This window comes from Hylobates moloch, unplaced genomic scaffold (genome assembly GCF_009828535.3).
Source record: "Hylobates moloch isolate HMO894 unplaced genomic scaffold, HMol_V3 SCAFFOLD_7, whole genome shotgun sequence".
NCBI classification, from domain to species: Eukaryota; Metazoa; Chordata; class Mammalia; order Primates; family Hylobatidae; genus Hylobates; species Hylobates moloch.
The window spans coordinates 129180045-129202228 of record NW_026652282.1 but is presented as its reverse complement, the minus strand read 5'-3'; the positions used below and the strand labels follow the sequence as shown (position 1 = coordinate 129202228).

Sequence of the window (22184 nt, the reverse complement as noted above, 5' to 3'; positions counted from 1 at the left end):
ATTTGTGGTGTTGCAGTGGACTGAATTGTTGAGGCTTTATATAGGCATTCATGGGTTTACTGTGCTTTTTAAAGTTACACCATTGCAGATCAACTAACACCTTTCAGTTTTAAAAGGAAGATTTACAAATTTGATGTAGCAGTAGTGCATTTGTTGGTATGTAGTTGCTGTAGATCTATTCATCTATAAATTCTCATTTCCTTTTGAATGTATATAACCTCTTTAAATAATGTCCCACCTTACTACAGTATTTTGGCAATAGAAGGTGCGTGTGGAAGGAAGCCTGGAAAATAGCTATTAGCAGTGTCCAACACAATTCTTAAATGTACTGTAGAATGGCTTGAATGTTTCAAACAGGACACGTTTGGCTATAGGAAAATAAACAATTGACTTTATTCTGTGTTTACCAATTTTATGAAGACATTTGGAGATCAGTATATTTCATAAATGAGTGAAGTATGCAAACTGTTCCATACTTTGAGCACAAAGATAAAACCTTTTGCTGTAAAAGGAGGCAAAAGGTAACCCCACATTTATGTTCTTAACAGTCTCATGAATATGAAATTGTTTCAGTTGACTCTGCAGTCAAAATTTTAATTTTATTGATTTTATTGATCCATAATTTCTTCTGGTGAGTTTGCGTAGAATCGTTCACGGTCCTAGATTAGTGGTTTTGGTCACTAGATTTCTGGCACTAATAACTATAATACATATACATATATATGTGTGAGTAAGGGCTGATGGTTAAGCAAGATTTTGATTGACCTGTGATATAAACTTAGATTGGATGCCACTAAAGTTTGCTTACCACAGAGGGCAAGTAGCACATTATGGCCTTGAAGTACTTATTGTTCTCTTCCAGCAACTTATGATTTGCTCCAGTGATTTTGCTTGCAAACTGACTGGAATATAAGAAATGCCTTCTATTTTTGCTATTAATTCCCTCCTTTTTGGTTTTGTAACGAAGTTGTTTAACTTGAAGGTGAATGAAGAATAGGTTGGTTGCCCCTTAGTTCCCTGAGGAGAAATGTAATACTTGAACAAGTGTGTGTCAGATAAATTGCTGTTATGTTTATTTAATTAAGTTTGATTTCTAAGAAAATCTCAAATGGTCTGCACTGATGGAAAAATAGTTTCTGTAACAAAAAAGCTTGAAATTTTTATATGACTTATTGCTGTGAGTTTTAAAAGTAAAGCAAAAGTAAACTGAGTTGCTTGTCCAGTGGGATGGACAGGAAAGATGTGAAATAAAAACCAATTAAAAATGAACTGCTGTGGAGAAGTGTTGCATTTATGGAAAAAGAAATAGGAACCTTGTTCATCAAATTGATAGAAAAGCTTAAAACTAAACAAATCAAACAACTCGAGTATAATTGAATTCAGACTTTGATTTGCTTAACATAACCACCATATTTCCAAGGACAGCTCTCTATCTTCTGGTGTTTATTCTTAAAAACTTAAAAGAGATTTAGCGATCACCAGAGCCACTACTTTTATGCTTAGGTATTTGTTTGACTTAGAAAAAATTGGTCACGTGTACCACTTTATAGTGCCCTGCAGGTGTTAAGATATGAAGACACTTTGACTTACACCTCATAAAATCTTTACAAAGTATTTTCTAAATGAATAATGATGAAATAAAGTCTTTATTCTAGGTGCATCTGCCCCACATAATTTGTTTTCTTTGGACTAGAAGTTTTGATGTGTTGAGAATGGTAATGAATTAACTCCATTTTAAATGTAGAATGCGTATCACTCCAATATGAATGCCCTAATAAATCCTAAGATTTGTAGGTTTCGTGTACTGGTGTGAAAATTACTAAAGATGGATAAATCACGTGTTGGAGACATAAGATACAAACCTTTTTTGTTTTCTGAAAATACAGCCTCTGATTTCTGATTCCTTATTGTAATATGGCGTAATTATACTAGATTGTAATTTTGTTGTTAGATTATACTTTATTTTTTAAGTTCAGTGTTTGAGGACAGACTTTCATTTAGTTAGTAGTATTATGGCAGCTAGCAGCTAAATATGATAAAGTGTACAATCAAAAGGATATTTTTAATGAAGATATTAGTGGTCTAACATGTCATGTCAGATACATAGCTGAAATGTAGTAAAATCAGTTTTACTACGAATAAACTTGCATAAGGTTTATAAATTTATAAGTTTATAAATCAACTTGGGTAAAGTGTAAATAAACTTGCACTCGTGGTTTCTCTGAAGTCTCTTGAGCTAACTTTGCATAAAGGTGTTATTCTGTACTTCGAGGAAGTGAATTATTGGGGTCAACCACATTTTTTTTTCCTTCCTACAGTCTGATTGCCCTTTTTAGTTTTTAGGATCTTCGTGGCTGCATCATTTTTCCCCTTTTGAACTGTGCATTTTCTAACTCCATACTTAAGTATTCTGATAACCTCCAAATTATTAATTAGATGCAACATTCAGTGGTATATTACTGGAGTTTCTGATTTCTGCCCACTATAGGAATGTGCTTCCTGAGAAGATTGGGATCGTGATTATAATAATAGTTAACAGGGGATGAGTACTTTCTAGGTGCCAGGCACTGTTCTCTCTGATACTTTATTTGATGTATTGTTGTTATTCCCATTCTTTAAATGATGCACAGAGAGGTTAGGGTGACTTACTACCAAGTGTCAGGGCCATTAAGGGTCAGGATTCTGAATTCCTGAAATGATGAAATTTAGCCTGAAGAAATTGGTTTGATTTCCTGCTTAGTTTTCAATTTCATTGTGGTCTTTGATTGTATTTTGTGCTATAACACTGCCTTAGCATCCTATAACTATAGTTACAATGTTATATTAACATTTTTTATTGTTAATACAAAGCCATCATGAAATAATTCATTTTATGTGCCAGCTTTTTTTGTTATTAATTCTTGAACAATGGCGCTGTACTTCTTCATGTGGATGCCTGTTAAGGAAAGATAAAGTTAGAAATCTTTGACCCTGCTAGGAAATTTGCCTTTGTTATCTTGGGAACTCGTAAAACTGAAGTATTCAAAAGTTAGAATACATACACACAAGAAAAATTAGTAACTGATTTAATAATGTTTTCTTTGCACATGTCTCTGTTTTCTTTTGGTCAGAGTGAAGCAGAATGTGTTTTTCTCATAATTTGTAGCAAATGCCTATATGAAGTCCTGGACATGTGGTATGGTTGGAAGGACTGTTGATGAGGTTTATTGTCTCTGTTTATTCTTTTATGTTGTTAGTGTCCCCATGCAACGGGGCGGGGGGAGTGGGGACAAAATGATAACTTGCTTTATATATGAAGCCTTGGGTTTGAATCATACTTTTATCACATTTCCTATGTCCCTATCCTGTCTCCTGCAGGTTTTCTTTCTTGGTTTTCTTTTTTGATTTTCTTTCTTTCTTCCTTCCTTTCTTTTCCTTCCTTTCCTTTCTTTCCTTTCTTCCTTTTTTCTTTCCTTTTCTTTTTTCCTTTCTTTCCTTTCCTTCGTTTCTCTCCTTTGCTTCTTTAGTTTGTTTCTTTGTTTCTTTAGTTTGTTTCTTTGTTTCTTTAGTTTGTTTCTTTGTTTCTTTAGTTTGTTTCTTTGTTTCTTTAGTTTGTTTCTTTGTTTTTTTTTTAGTTTCTTTGTTTCTTTCGACAGGGTCTCACTGTCGCCCAGGTTGGAGTGCAGTGGTGGGATCTCAGCTCACTGCAACCTCCACCTCTCAGGTTCAAGCCAGTCTCATGCTTCAGCCTTCCAGGTAGCTGAGATTACGGGCATGTGCCACCATTCCCGGCTATTTTTTGTATTTTTAGTAGAGATGGGGTTTCGCCACGTTGGCCAGGCTGATCTCAAGTTATCTGCCTGCCTCAGCCCTCCAAAGTGCTGGGATTACAGGCATGAGCCACCGGGTCCGGCCTCCAGCAGGTTTTCTTTAGGAGGGATATTTTACAATGCTGTAAGTTTTTCCTAACGGGAATTATCATAGCACTACATGTTCTGTCTTCAGTAAGTGATAGAAGCTTACTGATGATGTTGTAGTTATGTTCATTAGTGGTCGGGTGTACATTGAAACTTTAACACACGATATCCTCTCCTGTGAGCAGTGGTTCCTGTTTGTAAGATACTTTACTAAGGGAAGGAATGTGAGGTGTCGCTGGGGAGAGTTTACCCAAATAAGGATGGACTTTGTTTCATCAGTCCTGGTAATAGAATGTTTGAATGGATAGCTCTAGGCATTACATACTTTCGTAAATATGGTTGTTTTAATTACCTCTTTGGCCCAGTTGCCAGTAAATTAGGGACCCCTTAATGATTTATTTCCTGTTTATTCACCCTAATGAAGAACTTGTATCTCTTTTAAACTGTACTTTATCACCTTTCTCAAATCCCAAGATTTTCATCACATTTTTTTCTTCCCAAACTCTAAATAACCTTTTAATATTAAGTATCTTTGTGGAAACATTCTTTTCTTTTTGTATCCCAATTTTTAAAGCTTTTTTTTAAAAAGTGTGCTTTTGTTGGGATGTACATTTTCCAAATGCAAAAGCATTTATGATTCTGCATCTCTTATAAAATATGGCACTCTCTACTTTTCTCTCATTTATTTAGTGCCACCCATGTGTGTAATTTCATTACTCACAGCAGTCTTAGGAGGCTGGTCGAGTTCCTTATTTGCAGATGAGGAATCTGAGGTCCAGAGATCACTTCTTGGTGAGAGTCTCACAGCTATGTGTTAGAGGCAAGATTTTGAACGTAGGTCTGATTCACAGCAAAACCGTTAACCACTAAGTACACTGACTCCAATAAGAGCCCTAGCCCTCATGCAATACACTTTAATTCCCCTGTGCATTCATTCAAATTCATTGAATTTGCTGCCTTTGGAAACCTCAGGAACCTCCTCAATCTCTCTTCTCTACAGACATTAGCTTCGCCTGATAGGTAGGGATCATAGCAAAACACAATTTTCCAAGGTGGTGATAGGTGGAGTGATAGTGCTCTGGAGATGGCCAAAGAAGGAAGGTATGAGTGTATCTGTGGGTGGGTGAGTGGTGGATAAGGGGAAGGACAGAGCCAAAAGAGGGGGCTATTGGAAAAAACTATGATGAGAAACAGGAAGATGGAACCTTGTTGGAATTAGTGAAAGACCTTAGAATTCACAGGAGGTATTTGTCCTTCACGCGAGTATAGACCAAACGTAACCTATGAGTTTCTTTTATTCCACTTTAATAAGCAGCAACCAAAGGTATTACATACCTTTTGTATTCACTTAAAATGACTGATTTTGAAAAAGTCATGCAAACATCCATTTACAGATAAGCCTCATTAACTCAAAGGCAGTGGCGCTGTTGGGCTCTGATGTTTACTCAAACCATTTCTGACACTCTGACACTACATCCGGAAATGCATTCAGAGCCTGCAAAAGCTTTTTTTTTTTTTTTTTTTGGATAGCTACAGCACTTGCAGATCTTCCTCCTTTGAGAGAATATTTGATTTTAGGAAATAAGCAAATGTGGTAAATAAGTGTGATTCAACTGGGCAATAACTTTTAGGCAAAGAGAAAAAAACAAAATATAGCAATAAGGCTGATATTATAGTGCTTTTATGATGAGTCTGAAAACAGTCTCCAACATTTGTAAATGTTTTAAATCGGGTCTGTCTACTACGGTAGCCCTTAAGCCATATGTAGCTATTGAGCACTTGACATGTTGCAAGAGTGAATTGGAGACTGATTTTAATTTTATTTAATTTTCATGTAAGTAGTCGCACATGACCCGTGGCTACTGCAGTAGATAGCATAGTTTTAGACAAGGGCAGTAGTCTTGGGTAGATACTTGATTTACTTAGAACATTTCTTTACCTAGCTGTAACAAGGTTCTAATAGCTGATTAAAGGACTTAACATTTTTAGCATATAATATACAGTAAGGAACTAATGTTAATTACTGCCAAGATGTATAAACATTATAAAACTTTAAACAAGGATGAACACAGAAGCAGTGGCCCTTCTTTATAAATAAGAGGTCAGTTACTTCCTAATAGGTGTCTTAATTTTAGTTAGTAATCTAATAGCACCCCCAAAAAGCAAACTGTTAATTTGTTATTAGCCATCCTGTAAAGACAAGGGAGAAATGGGGGCCCGGAGAGTCCTCTTTCCCATTCTCCATGATTTTTACAACCTATAGAAATAAGAACCTAAGAGTGACCAGTTCCTGCAACCTAACTCAAAATTAGGCCTCTCTGTTGAAGTAATACTGAGGCAAACAATCCCTTGAAGCACTGGGGCATGTACCCTTATGAAATCTAATAATTCTAAAATATCATTGGCAGTGTTAAGCTAGAGTTCTCAAAATATGCTGTAGAAAATATTGGTCATTTAAATATAGCTGAGTAAAAATAAGCAAGATCAAAATGATAAGAAAATGTTGATTTCTCCCCTTTTGAACCAGTAACTATAAGGGTATATACCCATGCTTAACTTAAAAATAATTATTTAGCCACCTTGGGTATAGCACAACATATGGATGCCATTATAGTCCACCTTGATCGTACAAGGAAGCTTTCTTTTAGCGTAGCTTTACTTTTATTTAAGCATTATTGAAGAAACTTGGTATCTCTGTTTAAGTTGCTTCTGTATCAGTGTTTTCCAGGGCCCTGTCTCAGCTTCCATAGTTTTTCTTAAGAGCAGCTAATTAATGCTTCACTCCATATGCTTTAATTTGGTATTTTGGGAAGTTTCATTTTTTAAAATAATCTTTTTATATCATAGGCCATTGAAGACATATTTGTTTACCAAGACATCTGCATTGAACCATTTGTTTTTAAAAACATGTATCGGGCATGTTCTATATACCAGAAACTATGCCATTTACTAAGGACACCGAAGTTAGAGAATGGTCTTAATCCGAACTAGTTATTGTCTCACTATCCAATATGGATATCAAACATTCAACGTCATGAGGATTTACTACTGTGTTTTCTCCCAAGAGTTTTATAATTTTAGCTCTTATATTTAGGTCTTTGAGGCATATTCATTGATTTTTTTTTTTTTGTATGCAGTATGAGGTAAAGGTTGAAACGTGTTCTTTTTGCATGTGGGTATCCACTTGTCCCAGCTTCATTTTTTGAAAACACTATGCTTTCCCCATTGAATTGTCCTGGCTTCTTTGTTGACAAAGGATTTATTATTTCTGCCACAACCCAGCTGTTTCTCACTGTCTAAACCTTTATGCCTGCTGCCCGTTAGGCTTAGTGGAATGCCTCTCCATCCTCCACTCTCTTTTGTTTAGCTAATACTTCCTTATCCTTTAAGGGGTCAGTAGGAACCTCACCTTCTTCAGTATGCTTTCCTTTGTCAACCTACCACCATCACCCACACACATACCTTTTCCCTAAGGCTGGGATAGGAACCTCTTAGGCAATGATCTATTTGATAACTACTCACTGAGTTCATACTAGACACTCTGCAGTGTATCTGTAAATGAAATAAAACCTGACACCACCTTCAGGAAACTTACTGTTAGTGAGAAAATGGGCTGTAATAATAGAGTGGGGTAAGTTTATTGCAGGGATAAGCATAGGATGCTATGAGAATGCAGAGGACAGGAATTTAACCTAGACCTCTCAGTTCTCCCGTTGAAGATGACATCTGAACTGAAATCTGGAAGACCAGGAAGAGATAGCTATGTAAAAAGAGGGGAAGGACAATAGGAAAGAAGGAATGGAGAGAGGCCCAGAAACTACAGAGTATGGCACAAGTAGTTTAGCATTGTTGGGTCACAAATTCTAAGGATATAAAAGATAAAGTTGGAGAAGTGGTGGGGCTGGGGAGAACAGCTCCTGTAGAGCCTTTTACAGCTGGAGAAGGAGTTTGGCTATGGTCCTGCAGGCAGGGAGAAACCACTGAAGGGGAGAAACACATACAGAATAAATTTGAGTAGGAAGCTTAAATCTCCCCAAGCCCTTTTAAAATGAATTAAGATACAAAGCCTTTGGGTTTCTTTATGCTTTGTCCTATTCTTCTAATTGTCCAAAACAAAACAAAAACCCTCCTTTGCTGTACCTATTAAAAGGTTAATTTTATAAAATTACGGACAGCATGCTGATTAAAGAATTCTTTTTTTGATGGAGTCTCACTCTGTCGCCCAGGCTGGAGTGCAGTGGCGCAATCTCGGCTCACTGCAAGCTCCGCCTCCCGGGTTCACGCCATTCTCCTGCCTCAGCGTGTCATCAGATTTAAAAGATCTAAACCTTTGGACTTTATGTATTTTTTCTACAAGTGCCTGTGAGATTGAGAACTTAATTCAACTCTAGTAACTGGACTTTTTAGTGTTGTTTGCAGCATATGATTGTTAAAGTTTAGTATATAGATTTGAGGTTATATTTAATCATTGACTATTGGTATTCTAAGATTTTAAGGAGAAAAAGGTAGGTTACAACATATGGCTGATATATGGTTCTGGAACAATTTTCTTAGTTTTCAGTAATTCTATCCTAAAATGTCCGTCCAGCTTTGCACTCACTACCACATTGTAATTTTCAGTATACTTGTCTATTTTTTGAGATGTTGAAATCTGTGGAGAATTTTTTTTCATGTTTAGTGTTTTAGCTATCTGTATCTCTAGTGTTTTAGCTATCTGTATCTCTAGCACATACAAGGTGGCAATATAGATGTGCTTAATGAATAAAATGATCTTCAAAAACTGACCTTCATTTGAAGTTCTATTTTATTCATAAACACATAAAACGTTTGGTATCACTGTAAAATTTAACTAAAAACAAAGACTATCTTTAAGCTCACAAGTTAATTTAACGTTTTTTCTTACACAGGCATTTGTAAAGGATGTTCATGAAGATTCAATAACAGTTGCATTTGAAAACAAGTAAGTGTCTTGTTATATAATTTTAATGATGAGGTTCTTTAATATTTTATGCTAATTCTACTCTTCATTTTTTAAAAATTCAAGTCTAGTTTGAGTGCTTTTCAGGAATGGATCTTCATGTTACTGACTGAGAAGTTTCTGAACAACTCAGTATTAAACTAATGGAATGACTGTTTCTGCTAATGACCTGGAGGTCCCTTATTGTATGATATTGATCCTTATGTCTTAATTCCCTTGAATGTGAAGAAAGAAACCAGAGATTCTTGTGTATTAGTAACTGGAAGTTTGCATAGGAATATTTGTAAATTTTAAAAAGATAGTAATAAAGAGATTCATGGGTATTGCTAAAAAGCTGTATGTGAGTTCTTTAACATTAAATCTAAAACTGACGGTTTTAGTTGTCTAGTATATTTTATGGAAACAGTCATGTTTACCTATTATCTGATTTTTTTAATGTTTCATATATTCAACAATAGCAGTAGCTGATCTTTTCTGCTCTCTTTTGCTAGATGAGGAAATAAAAACAGTCATAGGCCTAGGAATATTAACTGTATGAAAGCATCAATAGTATAGATGTTAACATTTTATTGGAGAAGATAAGTCTCTTGACCAAATGTTTTGAATGCTAATAAAGGCTATTTTCAGGGTAGCTGTTTAAGATTGTAAAGTACATATAAACTCCTTAGTCAAAGTGTAGATGTGGCTATGATCTTAGGATTTTACTAAACTCTGATGGATGGTTAACAGTTATCCTTTTTTTGGCTCTTATATACCAAGAAAATTAATAATATATCAAAAGCAGGCTGCAAATCTATAGAGACAGAAAGTAGATTAGTGATTGCTTAGTGCTGGGGCTGGTGGGGAGAACATAGCTAAAGAGTACAGGATTTTTGTGTGTGTGGCAATGAAAATGTTGTAAAATTGACTGATAATTATTACACATAACTGTAAACCTTCTATAAACCATTGAATTCTACATTTAAATTGATGAATTATAATGATATGTGGATTATGTCTGCTAAAATGTAGTATGTGACCCAGGCATACTGAGCAATAAATACACACATCTTGCTTCTAAATAATTTAAAACCAGGCCTGTGTTTCAGTGTCTAGAAAATAAATTTCGTAATTGAACTTAGCAGATTCTTTTGGCTAGCAACAGGACAAAGTAATATCCTTAGATGCCTGAAACACATGTAGGGGGACAGAGATAAAAGGATTGAAAGCATCTAACTCTGTTTCTGGCTCTGGACTAATAATCACAGACCAAAATACAAGTTTGAATAATAGAATACCTTTACCTGAATACATAAAGCCAAAAGTTTTAGTATTTGTCTCTTCGCTGTTTTCATATATCCATGGCTATGCAATAGACAACAGCATCACACCAACAGAGGAATCTTTGATAACTTGGAGGGTATTTTTTTTCTTACAATTATACACTTTATCTATTTACTTACATCACTAGGTAAATGCTGTTTCCCATAAAGGGAGAGTTGTCTTTATTTGTTACTCTTTTAGTTTTTCCTGTAGTCTATAATCTAAAGTGTTAAGCAAACACTCGTTTCCTCTATGCATTTAAGAATTTGTCTGGTTTATACATTGATTTATCAGATCACTTCTTTTTGATTTTCAATCAGATTTCTACCATAAACTTAAAATTATTTCATCTTTGGACCTTCTAATTATTTATCTCCTGTACCATATCTGCATGAAAGTTTCTCTTCAAGCTCTTTGTCATCCTGGGAGTTTGAAATAGATCATTGATTTTTCCTTATGTTCATGGAGTATGTTTGCAATACAACACTGGGTTTGAGCACATCAATAGGATTTAATAGGTCTCTACCAAAGTAATCTCTTTGCCCTTCCTCGTGTGTTTCCTTTTTGGTTTTCTGTTAGAAACAAAACGAAAACAGTGTTTTGTAAAACACCAGATTGTATTTACCCTTTCTTTCCTTTCAATCAGGAAGAAGCTCCTGTTACTGATACCAGATTGTTTTAGGTGCTTTGTTTTTAGGTGCTTCCTAAACCTTCCATAAAGCATAAAGCTGTTTTCATATTTCACATTTTTTAATAAGGAATTTGAATTTTTATCCGTATACACTTAAAATTATTTCTTCTTTGGAACCATTAAGTTATATATTATTATATGCTTTAAAATCAAATTTAGCAATGAATGTATAACATCTATTAGGTGTGTATAATAACTCAGAGGAGGGTTCAGTTAATTTAGGCCCTAATCAGATTTCCACAAATTCTGACTTAATATTTGCCCTCTTATATAACAGCTCTTCTTTAACAAAAACGATTACTTTTCTCAATAGAATTTTACTAAGAAAGCTCTTTAGTAAAACATCGACATTATACATACAACATATCTCAGTATCTGCTGATGAAGAACACCAAAAAGAACCCAGATGTGACTGCTCCGGAAGTTGAATCCTCAGTATTTTTGCAAAGTTTGTCTTTCAATATTTTATTTTGTGTGTGTGTGTGTGTGTGTGTGTGTGTGTGTGTGTATTTTTTTTTTTTTTTTTTTTTTTAAAGACAGGATCTCACTCTGTCACCTAGGCTGGAGTGTAGTGGCATGATCGTGGCTCACTGTAACCTTGAACTCCTGAGCTTGAGCTGTCCTCCCACCTCAGCGTCCCAAGTAACTGGGACTATAGGCACATACCACCGCACCTAATTTTTTTTTTTTTTTTAATAATTTGTTGTAAAGACGAGGTCTTACCTTGTTGCCCAGGCTGCTCTTGAAGTCCTGGCCTGAAGCAGTGCTCCCACCTCAGCCTCCCAAAGCTCTGGGATTATAGGCTTGAGCCACCGCGCCCTAATATTTTATATTTTTATGGATATAAAAAATAATTTAGTATTTTTCAGAGTTGTTTAATATCATTTTAAATTTTAAAACATAGGCAACTTAAACTCCTATAGGCTGTCTCCATCGGGTTTCTGTGGTTTAGGAGACCCCACCATCCCAGTGCATGCTGATAACGTCATACTGATCAGCATCCAGCTACCCACAGCAAGAATTGACCACCTCGTGGGATCTAAAATTTAAAGGGGGAAAAGTGAGTTGTGAATTGCTAATGTGCTGACAGCCCCATTTTGCTTGGGAATTAGAGGGCAGTTTTTGTGGTTCTTGGAATGTGGTTAAAATTCTTCTGCAAGTGGAAGTATATTTATATTACTAACAATTACTGGTACTAATATTCAAATATTGAAGGAAATTTCTGTTGTAGACTTATGTTTAAAGCTCTTAGAAGTTGAAATTATTGGAAAGAAGACTTGTTTTGAAAATCATAATGTTGCTGTATTGTGTTTAGAGGAATATTCCAAATGAGAGTAGGCTGCTGTGCTGCATGCAGACTTTGCTGAAATGTTACTATATTGCCGTTATGTCCCACTCAGCAAAAACTGATGATTTTAAAGCTTTTGCTTCTTGAAACTAGAAAAAGAGGGGTCAGGCTTAACCAAAAGTTGATGGCAGACTGGTCATTGTTTCAGTTAAACATGAAAAGCATGTTAAATAATTGTATGTTTGCTTATTTACAGCTGGCAGCCTGATAGGCAGATTCCATTCCATGATGTCAGATTCCCACCTCCTGTAGGTTATAATAAAGATATAAATGAAAGTGATGAAGTTGAGGTGAGTTTTCCCTGCCATAAAGTCATTTAGCAGTGAAGGAGCGGGGTTAATTTATCTGTGTTTTTTAAAATACTTTGTCTTTAACACTGTTTAAATTACTTTGAGAATTACAGTTGGAATGGACATGTGCTTTTGACTAACTCATCTTATTAATAATTCAAAATGATACATGATGCTTACATTTGGCTATTTGAGCAGTACTCAGAGCATATATTTGAAAGTCACTGCCTCAAGTTCCTTTGCCCACTAGTAATTATTTTCTCCTTCTCTCAATTTCTGAATCTTTGAATAGTATGTTGTTTGTTTACAACTGTGTCCCCATTGTAAGCAAAATGGATTATGAAAATTAATTTTACACAAGAAAGAAATCATGCTTTATGACAAAATAGTATACTAGAATTTCTTTAAGTAGCAGTGAATCTTCTTGGTATATTTTTAAAAACCTGCAAGCTTTAGTTTATACATATTGGTAAAATCTCTTTTTCACAGGTTATATCGTGAACTACCTGCTTATCTCCCATTGAGCTCTTTGACCAAAATGTGCTATGGAGATCTAACATGTGAACAGAAATGTTGTTTGTGATTTCTTTCTCCATTAGAAATTGATTTTGTATTTAAGGCACTTACAGTGCCTCATACAGTTTGTGTGGTATCTTCTCTCCTTTATATCCTTTCACATACTCCATTTTGAGCTGCTTCTCTTCTTTTTCCACAATAATAAGCATAATGCCTTATTATTAGTTAATAATTGTTGCCGTTCCATGAATATTTGTAGTATGAAGGATGTCGCTAAGTAGACATTTGTGCAGGTGAGGCAGAGTGGTTCTAGGTCTTGTCCTTCAGTTATTTATTTATTTATTTATTTATTTTTGCGATGGAGTCTCACTCTTGTCGCCCAGGAGTGCAATGGCGCGATCTTGGCTCACTGCAACCTCCGCTTCCCGGGTTCTAGCAATTATTCTGCCTCAGCCTCCTGAGTAGCTGGGATTACAGGCGCCCACCACCACGCCCAGATAATTTTTATATTTTTAGTAGAGACGGGGTTTCACCATGTTGGTCAGGCTGGTCTCGAACTCCTGACCTCAGGTGATCCACTCGCCTCAGCCTCCCAAAGTGCTGGGATTATAGATGTGAGCCACCATTCCCAGTTGGTCCTTGAATTCTTATTTGCTGCACTAGGTAGTAAAGGTGTAGCAAAAACAGGACAGAATCTTCTGCCTTTGATGAAATCACATTCCAGTAAGGATAGCTAATATGACAGATGTGAGTCTTAACAAAGAAAAGAAAAAGGGAGAGGATGAAAGGTGATATAGGGGCAGGATTGCTGTTTCAGAGAGTAGTCAGGGAAGATGTCTCAAATGTCCAGGCCTGTGTTTTTCTCTCTACAGTTTTAAAGTGGACATAGGATATAAAGTGTTATTTATTCTCCAAAAATGTAACCAATCTCTACTAGGTGTAAGCAGCTGGGCTTGGTTTTGCAAGGGATCTTAATAGGGAACAGAAACACTGTGTATGCTTAGCTGTCCACTTCCCCAGGAGACTGTAAGCTCTCTGAAGGCAAGACCCAGGTCTTTGGTCTCTATTAGGAGTACCCAGAATAGTGTTTGATGGAGGGATGAAAGGGACTTTTTCTCCCCAGCTTGGTCACTTGACAGATGAGGACTAATGAGCTACCATTGCTAGGATGACCTCACTGTCTTACACACCGATTCGTTGAGGTAATTTCTCTGGCTAGAGTAGTTGAGAAAGATGGAAGCAAGAGGGAAAGGTATATTAGGTAGTATTCAGTCACTGTATTGTGTGATCATTAACTTTGGTTGTAAAAGGGAGACAAGTTCAAGCTTTTACTCACTTGTCAGCCCTAGACTCTGTACCTCTCTTGGCCTCATGTCCTCATCCCCCTTGTCTTTCTTGTTTCTCTTTTCTGCTTCTGAGTATCCCTGTCTCTCTCTCCATATATACTGTATTGTCTCTTTTCCTATTAACCTTGATTTGCTAGGGTCTTCATGAAAGATTCCATGCTGTACATCTTAAGTGAACTTTGAAGTGGTCACCAAAGAGATCAGTTAGAAGAACTGATCTGCAGTGTGTGACAGACCAGGAAAATGATATCCAGATGATTGCCACCATGAAGTTGTCCTTTTTAGTGGAGAGGAAGCAGGAGACCAGAGAGTGACCAAGGATCTGTCCATTTAGTTCCAGGAGATACGAATGCCAGAGTGGTATCCTTAGTGGGCTGAATGTTTAGTGGTCTTACTTTAGTGACCAAGCAACAAGACAGTAGGGCATGGTCGGTAACTTTCAGTCAATTTTTGCTTACTAGAATAAAACAAAAATAAGCTTATACATTTTTAGATACATTTTTTGTAACTTGCTGAGTACCCAAGGAAAGTGTGCTTGTATTTATGAGCGTCTATTTTCAGAGCACTAATTATTGCTGAATTAGAACAGAAATATAGGAAAACTGATTTTTACAAGGAGCTTCAAAGCAATCTCAGGTAGTTTATGATTATGTGTCTCTGCCTACCTCAGGGCACATAGACAGGGTTACAATTTGGTTGAAGATATATGACATGTGATTTTTAAAGACACCTAGGGGCATTTTAAGAGAATTTCCTCGATATCTGATAATCTGTAGATTTCAAAATTATGTTAATCATGAAATATTCTGTGTTGTAATTTTTGTGTAGGTGTATTCCAGAGCAAATGAAAAAGAGCCTTGCTGTTGGTGGTTAGCTAAAGTGAGGATGATAAAGGGTGAGGTAAGAAAATGCCTATTTAAATTTTTTTCTTATACTGTTTCCTTTTTTTAAACCCAGGTTGTACATTCCCATGTGGATTTCTATTTTGAAGTAATATCTAATTTTGATTAATTTAATTAAAATGTTTTCACTATGTGTTCAGTATGTTTCAGTTGGTTATGAATTTTTTCGCATAGATAATTTATTTTAAAATAACTGAACAGGGAGAACTTAGTTTAAAAATTGTAATTAGAAGTGACTTTTATTTATTTCTCAGTTTTATGTGATAGAATATGCAGCATGTGATGCAACTTACAATGAAATTGTCACAATTGAACGTCTAAGATCAGTTAATCCCAACAAACCTGCCACAAAAGATACTTTCCATAAGATCAAGCTGGATGTGCCAGAAGACTTACGACAAATGTAAGTTGATACACAAGAAATGCTGAGAACTTAGAAGTGATATGCAATTAGTTTAAAAGAGTTTCTAGTATTTTAAAATTTTTTTAAATACTAGAAATTGATTTTAAATTTGGTGGACTTCGGCAAAAATGGTTTGGTTTACAAGAGCAATGGAAAAAAACTTACTTAACTTTTCCTACTTATAGAATCAAGGCAGCCTTGCGCTTGTTTAAACTTACTTGGCTACACACGTGGCTAATGTACATAATGTACGTTTGTTTTCTAAACTAACTTTGTTCATTCTAAGATTTAAAAACTGATCAAACAAATGTGATAATTCTGTCATAAGTCACAAACTAAATTATAGACTAAACGATTTCTCCCGTTTTTTTCTCTTTTACCTAAAATGTTTTCAGATAAATGTGTAATAAGTAGAGCTAAAGAAGCTTTAAAAAGTCATCTCATTTTATAATCCTTGATCTGGAATAATGCTTAAAGACTGTAGAAGAGATGCATTTTTTTTTTTTTTACAGATTTTATCAAGTGAATACAGTACCTTTGATTTGGACATGCTGTTGAACATTAAATTGCAGTTCAGAATACATAGAAATCCTCCCTTTTCTAGAGATTGTGTATGTGTGTAAATTTTTGTGCCTTCTGGTTCATATACATTTCCTTCTCTCCCACAAATTGTTTAGCAATTTCTTACCCCATTCTCCACGATGTGCTTATTTCATATTTCATGCCTGTATCAAAACATCTCATATGCCCCATAAATATATATACCTGCTATGTACCCACAAAAACTAAAAATTAAAAAAAAAAAAAGAAAAAAAGGCCTGTAACAAGAAAAGAAGAAAGAAATCAGATACCCTGTAGGTAGCTATCTCCAAAAGTTTTCAATAGTTGACTTAAGAAAACTACTGACTTGTATGTAACTGAAATCAGGAAACCTGTAGTGTAGAGTGGTTCCCCTGAATATGTCTCTTTTGGTAATCTAAGCTGTATTTCAGAAATATACAGAAAAGGAGCTAAGCTTCTAAATGGATATAGCATATTTTGCATAAATCAAATTTAATATGAATCCATGATTCTCATATGTGTAAATCTGCCTGCATTTATTTACGTCAGTAGTTGTTAATTATTCATCTTAATTTTTTTTTTTTTAATTTCTAGGTGTGCCAAAGAGTCGGCACATAAGGACTTTAAAAAGGCAGTTGGTGCCTTTTCTGTAACTTATGATCCAGAAAATTATCAGCTTGTCATTTTGGTGAGCATTTTTGAGTTGTTTATTTTTGGTTTAATTCATCTGGGGCAATTGCCTTGATAATAATGTTGTTAATTTAAATCATTTAGTCCATCAATGAAGTCACCTCAAAGCGAGCACATATGCTGATTGACATGCACTTTCGGAGTCTGCGCACTAAGTTGTCTCTGATAATGAGAAATGAAGAAGCTAGTAAGCAGCTGGAGGTATGTCACTTTCTCTAGCACTGCTTGTAAGGCTACCTAGGAACGATAACTGTATCATTCCACAACTTGAGTATGGGGAGCTTGTCATTTATTTACTGCTTCTTAACAATTCCTTAGGTTCTATAGTTGGAAAATTGTACAAAGCATAATCATACTAAAGTTTCCATGCCTGAGGTTTCAAAATTAAACAGCAGCTTATGTATATTAAGGGACTTCTGGTACTTTCACTTTTACTAGAAGTTTATCAAAGTTGCTAATAAAATGCGGCAATGCTTCTTCCATATAACGTTGTCTTTAAAAATACTAGAGAATATTTAAATATCTAATAATATTCCTTTCATTATGTATGTTTATCTTTGTTTAAAAGGGTGTAGAACTTCTTCATTCTAATTGGTTGTCATTCTTTAAAACTCCTGTCTTCAGATTCCTTCCAGAGGCTATTTCCCTAACTTACTATTTCGTCTCTTAAGGTGCATTTTATCTACTTTTATTAATCCTCCAATAATTTTCATCACCATACATTTGTTTTCATTGATAACTATCAAGTACGTCCATCCATTACTATAGAAACTAAGTGGATCTTAGATGAATGTGCCAGCTCTACTATATTACTGTCAAATTCCAGAGTTTGTCATCATTATTCATTAGAAGGAAAACACCACACATTTTAAATAGTAAAGAAAAAAAGGAGTTCCAAACTGCATTTTAGGAGAAAAGGTAGTCAAGACTGTGTTCTTATAAAAACCCTGTGAAATTTGCCACCTGTCAACTTGATGTATGATGCTGAACTCTTAGCAGATGGGGAAAAGTTTAATCTCCTTTTGCCACTTTGTTTTTTCTTAAGGCCATGGAGGTCTGTTTAATTGGTCTTTGCTCTCATTCTTTCTTGATGTCCCTGTGTTCATGATTTTGTGGTTCCTTTAGTGATTCTCTCATAACTTTTAGCCCAGAGCTACCTCCTTACTTTGATTGTATTATGAAAATATACTCATATGCCTCTTCTTAAACATCGAATTATTCTTAAATGATCTATCATACTTTTGGCTAACCATTTATCAGTGAATTATCAATGAAAAAGAATGAACCAGATTAATGAACCAAGACTCAAAAAAAACATGACTTCTTGAAAAGTACTAGAATTATTTTATAGATTTTATTACTCTAGTCTAAAAAAAATGGATATTGCACTTTTAAATTATTTATACTAGTTGTATTCATTCATTCAAATTATCAGGTCTGTTGAACAATGAGAAACTAGTATGCATGCCTATCTTTCTTCACTACTAATATAAAAGAGATTTACATGTTCCTATAAGAAATTTGCATTTTTCAACATGAGCCACTAATACGTTTGGTTTTCATTAATGGCATGCTAGAACTAAACACTAAATTTTGATAATGGTATTTAAAGACAGTGATTATCCACAAGTTTCGGATGTCAGTGTAACTTAGTTTCGTCATCACTGGATATTTACAAGTGCTCATTATAATTGTGGATCCAGATCACAAGGTCTTACAGACTCTGGTCTCATGTTAGCTTTCAGATGCTTACTAAGTTTTTAATTTTTGACATTTTTTGATTATTCAGTTCAACTACTGTACCAACAATTTTTGATTCCTTAGGTTTTGAGGGAGGTGTCATTTTAATGTTATTTCAACAGAGGAATGTTTAGACCACAGTACCTAATGATGTTATGAAAAATGGCACTGTTTCCAGAAAATATATACTGATACCTTTTAATAAAAATGAAGCGAATAAAATTTTCTATAAAGATGATATTTAAACATTTTTTTACCTAAATAAGTAACATTGAGTTTGTCAGACCGAGTGAGCTGGTTTTTACTGGGGAACATTTGACCTGATTCTTAGTTATTATATTGCTGATGTCATTGGTTAACTAAGGCAGCCTGGCGATAAGTTTTCAGCAGTTACCTTGGAAAATGTCAACAAGTTCTTTCCTATTAACAAAAACATATAAAATGTCATAGACCTTTAGTAACCTAAAAAGTACTTAGGCTGTGACAGGTATTTTCTAAAACCTGTTAGTTTTCACCTAAAACTATTAATAATTTATGGACCCCTCATATACAGGGTCAAGATAATTTACGTGGCTGGCCTAAATACAGTTGTTGTAATAGTTGATAAAGTGTATTCATCAGACGTGCATTTCTCTTCAGAGTTCAAGGCAGCTTGCCTCGAGATTTCATGAACAGTTTATCGTAAGAGAAGATCTGATGGGTCTAGCTATTGGTACTCATGGTGCTAATATTCAGCAAGCTAGAAAAGTACCTGGGGTCACTGCTATTGATCTAGATGAAGATACCTGCACATTTCATATTTATGGAGAGGTAAATATTTTACTGCATGGTTTTTTTTTTCCCCCAAACAAGTATTTCAGCTGGCTAATCTTTTGTCTTAAAACTTTTCCCCTTTTATTAGGATCAGGATGCAGTGAAAAAAGCTAGAAGCTTTCTCGAATTTGCTGAAGATGTAATACAAGTTCCAAGGAACTTAGTAGGTAAGTCAGAAGTATCTGTTGACATATAGTACAACAACTAAGTTTAGGTAAACAGTTTATTTATAGTAATAGAATTCCATTTTTTCTCACTGGAGGGTATCATTTAATTGAAACATAGTCTTTGAAATATGATCTGTTCTTATAACATACAAAAAAAATTTGGTAAGTATGATGCTCAAAGGTTACATTTTCAGAAGGTATTCAAAAGAGATTGCTTTTCTAGTTCAAACCTACTAATACCTGAAAGGATAAATCTTGCCCAGCCCTCTTGACTGTATACTTTTTATATCTTAAAATTAAATAATTTTTCAAAATGAATGATATTTGGGGGCTTTATGATTTGAAATAGATTTGTATTTGATCTTTCTTATGGGACTATAAAATGATAGCATTCATTTTAATTATCTCAGGGTTGAAGATCTGAACATAGGTTACTTAAATCTAAAAAGTTCCAAAGCTAGAAGAAACTTCAAATGTCTCTGGGACTTTCTGCAAAGTCAATAGTAATTCTTCATTTTGACTTGAGTACTGTTTTATGACCATCACCATCGCGAGTATCAGCAAATATTTAGGAGCTCTTCACCAATACTCCTAAATGCTGCAGATATCTTCAGTAGAACATATCAAAACCAGGCGCAGTTTTATCAAGAAAGCTACATATGTTTTTAATTTGTAAATAAAATTGGGACATACTGCCTATATGTTTTTTATCTTTTAAACTTGAGATCATGGCCGTTTTATATAAAGTAATAAATGTTCTTTGGAAACTTGAAGAAAGCAAGGACTTCTCATACATTCTGTTTACGTAGTTTCAATGCTAATTTAGCCTGCTTTTTTGTCAGCGTAGAATCATAAACATCTTCCTTGTCATTAACAAACACTAGAAATGATAAATGTATCTCCCAAAGAAAATTAGCTTGAAGATAAACTACAAATAGTAGGGAAATAATGCAGAAGTGTTAGCTCAACTGTATACTACAGACAACTGGAGAATGTGTTTGTAATGTTACTAAGGTAACTTGCATACCAATTGGATGTGTACAGAATATGCATAGCGCAAGATAAAGTGCTAATCTCAAGACAGTCGTGTGATGAATAATATTTATTTTCTTCTTTACAGCTTGTCAAGCAATTGCATGTCTTTTGTAGTTAGAAAGGTTATTGTAAATTTAGGAATTCTTATGGAAAAAGGACCGGTAGTTTTTTTTTTTTTTTTAAATAGCAAATGAGTAGAGAATTATGTGTCAGATTCATTAAAGCTGGTTTTGAAGGTGGCATGATGATAGTGGGGAAAGTGCTTGGGCATTGGAGTTGGATCTGGATTTCAGTCCTACTTTATTCTTTGGTGGCAATGTGACTGTGGGTCACTGTCTTAGCCCCCCTGAGAATTATTTTTCTTACCTATCAAATATGATAATAGTATCCACCTCATAGAGTTGATGTGATAATTAAATTGGAAGATATAGTAGGGGACAATTCTGGACACAGTAGGGGACTCTGTTCTTCACCTTATTCAAAACAACTCCATTTCAGTAGAACAGAATCATAGTAAATTGCTCTTTGGGATTTGGAAATAAGTGTGTAATATAGAATTGGATTATTTGCTATTAAATATTAAAAGTAGATTCTACCTGTGGTTACCTGGAAAGAAGAGGATCTCAGAAATAACCAGAAAGACTGCTAAAAGTAAATCAGCCTTGTTTTTGTTTTGTTGTTTCTAGTTAGTAAAATGAGAGAATTCTGTTTTAGAGATGGTCCACTGCAACACTGGGAACATTGGGACTTTTCAGAAAGCATTTTTGTGTAAGATTTTGCAAGGCAGATCTTTAGAGAGGTGTTGTAATCAGTTTTGAATGCATTTTGTTTGAGTCAACCAACATTATTTGTGATCTCTATTTTTCACAAACTCTCTTTAGTATGTGCACTAATTTATCTTTTCATTAAAATTGGATTCTTCACTCACTAAGAATGAATTGGTATAACTATTCAGTCAGCTACAGTTAACACATAGTACTTAGGATAGTTAAGATATTATCTTAATAAAAACATCCCAAAATCTCATTTTTCGTTTTGTTAACTCACTTAGATCTTTATTGAAGTCAACATTAATTCATGAAAATATAAGTGTTGCAGTTTAAAATCAAACTGTGTGAAGACTCCAAGTAGCTTCTCTCACCTCACCTTTCCCCTTCTCATTATAGAAGAACAGAAATAATTGACAGAAGGACCTAGACCAAGAATCCTGATTTAATGGTGTCAGTTCTGTTCTACGACCAGTCAAAGAGTTTCTAGGGGTGAATGAGGCAGCCACACACAGCAAGAATGTCAAAGCTATGCTCTGATTACAAGAGCCACAAGAATTTTTTGTGAGAAGGCTTTTCACTGAGATCTTGTCTAGCATTGGCTCAAAGCAAATTTTTGCTTCCATCTTTTCCCCCAACTTTGCCTTGAGCTTTGCCTTTAAAGGCAAAAAGGAAAAAATGGAAGATGAGATGGTGAGGGCAAGCACATGGTGGATGTGGCCAATGTAAGGCTACTTAG

General features: G+C 34.9%; 1 protein-coding gene across 10 annotated transcripts in view; it reads left to right on the top strand.

The window, feature by feature from the left end:
- Positions 1-22184, top strand: part of FMR1 (fragile X messenger ribonucleoprotein 1) — a 38352-nt gene that overhangs the window by 1265 nt on the left and 14903 nt on the right. For all 10 annotated transcript variants that reach the window (XM_032757814.1, XM_032757810.2, XM_032757807.2 and 7 more), the window contains exons 2-9: positions 8804-8856; positions 12412-12505; positions 15196-15267; positions 15524-15672; positions 16828-16921; positions 17008-17124; positions 19303-19473; positions 19565-19643. In XM_032757814.1, the coding sequence (XP_032613705.1) occupies positions 8804-8856; positions 12412-12505; positions 15196-15267; positions 15524-15672; positions 16828-16921; positions 17008-17124; positions 19303-19473; positions 19565-19643 (829 nt within the window). The remainder of the gene's footprint in view (positions 1-8803; positions 8857-12411; positions 12506-15195; positions 15268-15523; positions 15673-16827; positions 16922-17007; positions 17125-19302; positions 19474-19564; positions 19644-22184) is intronic.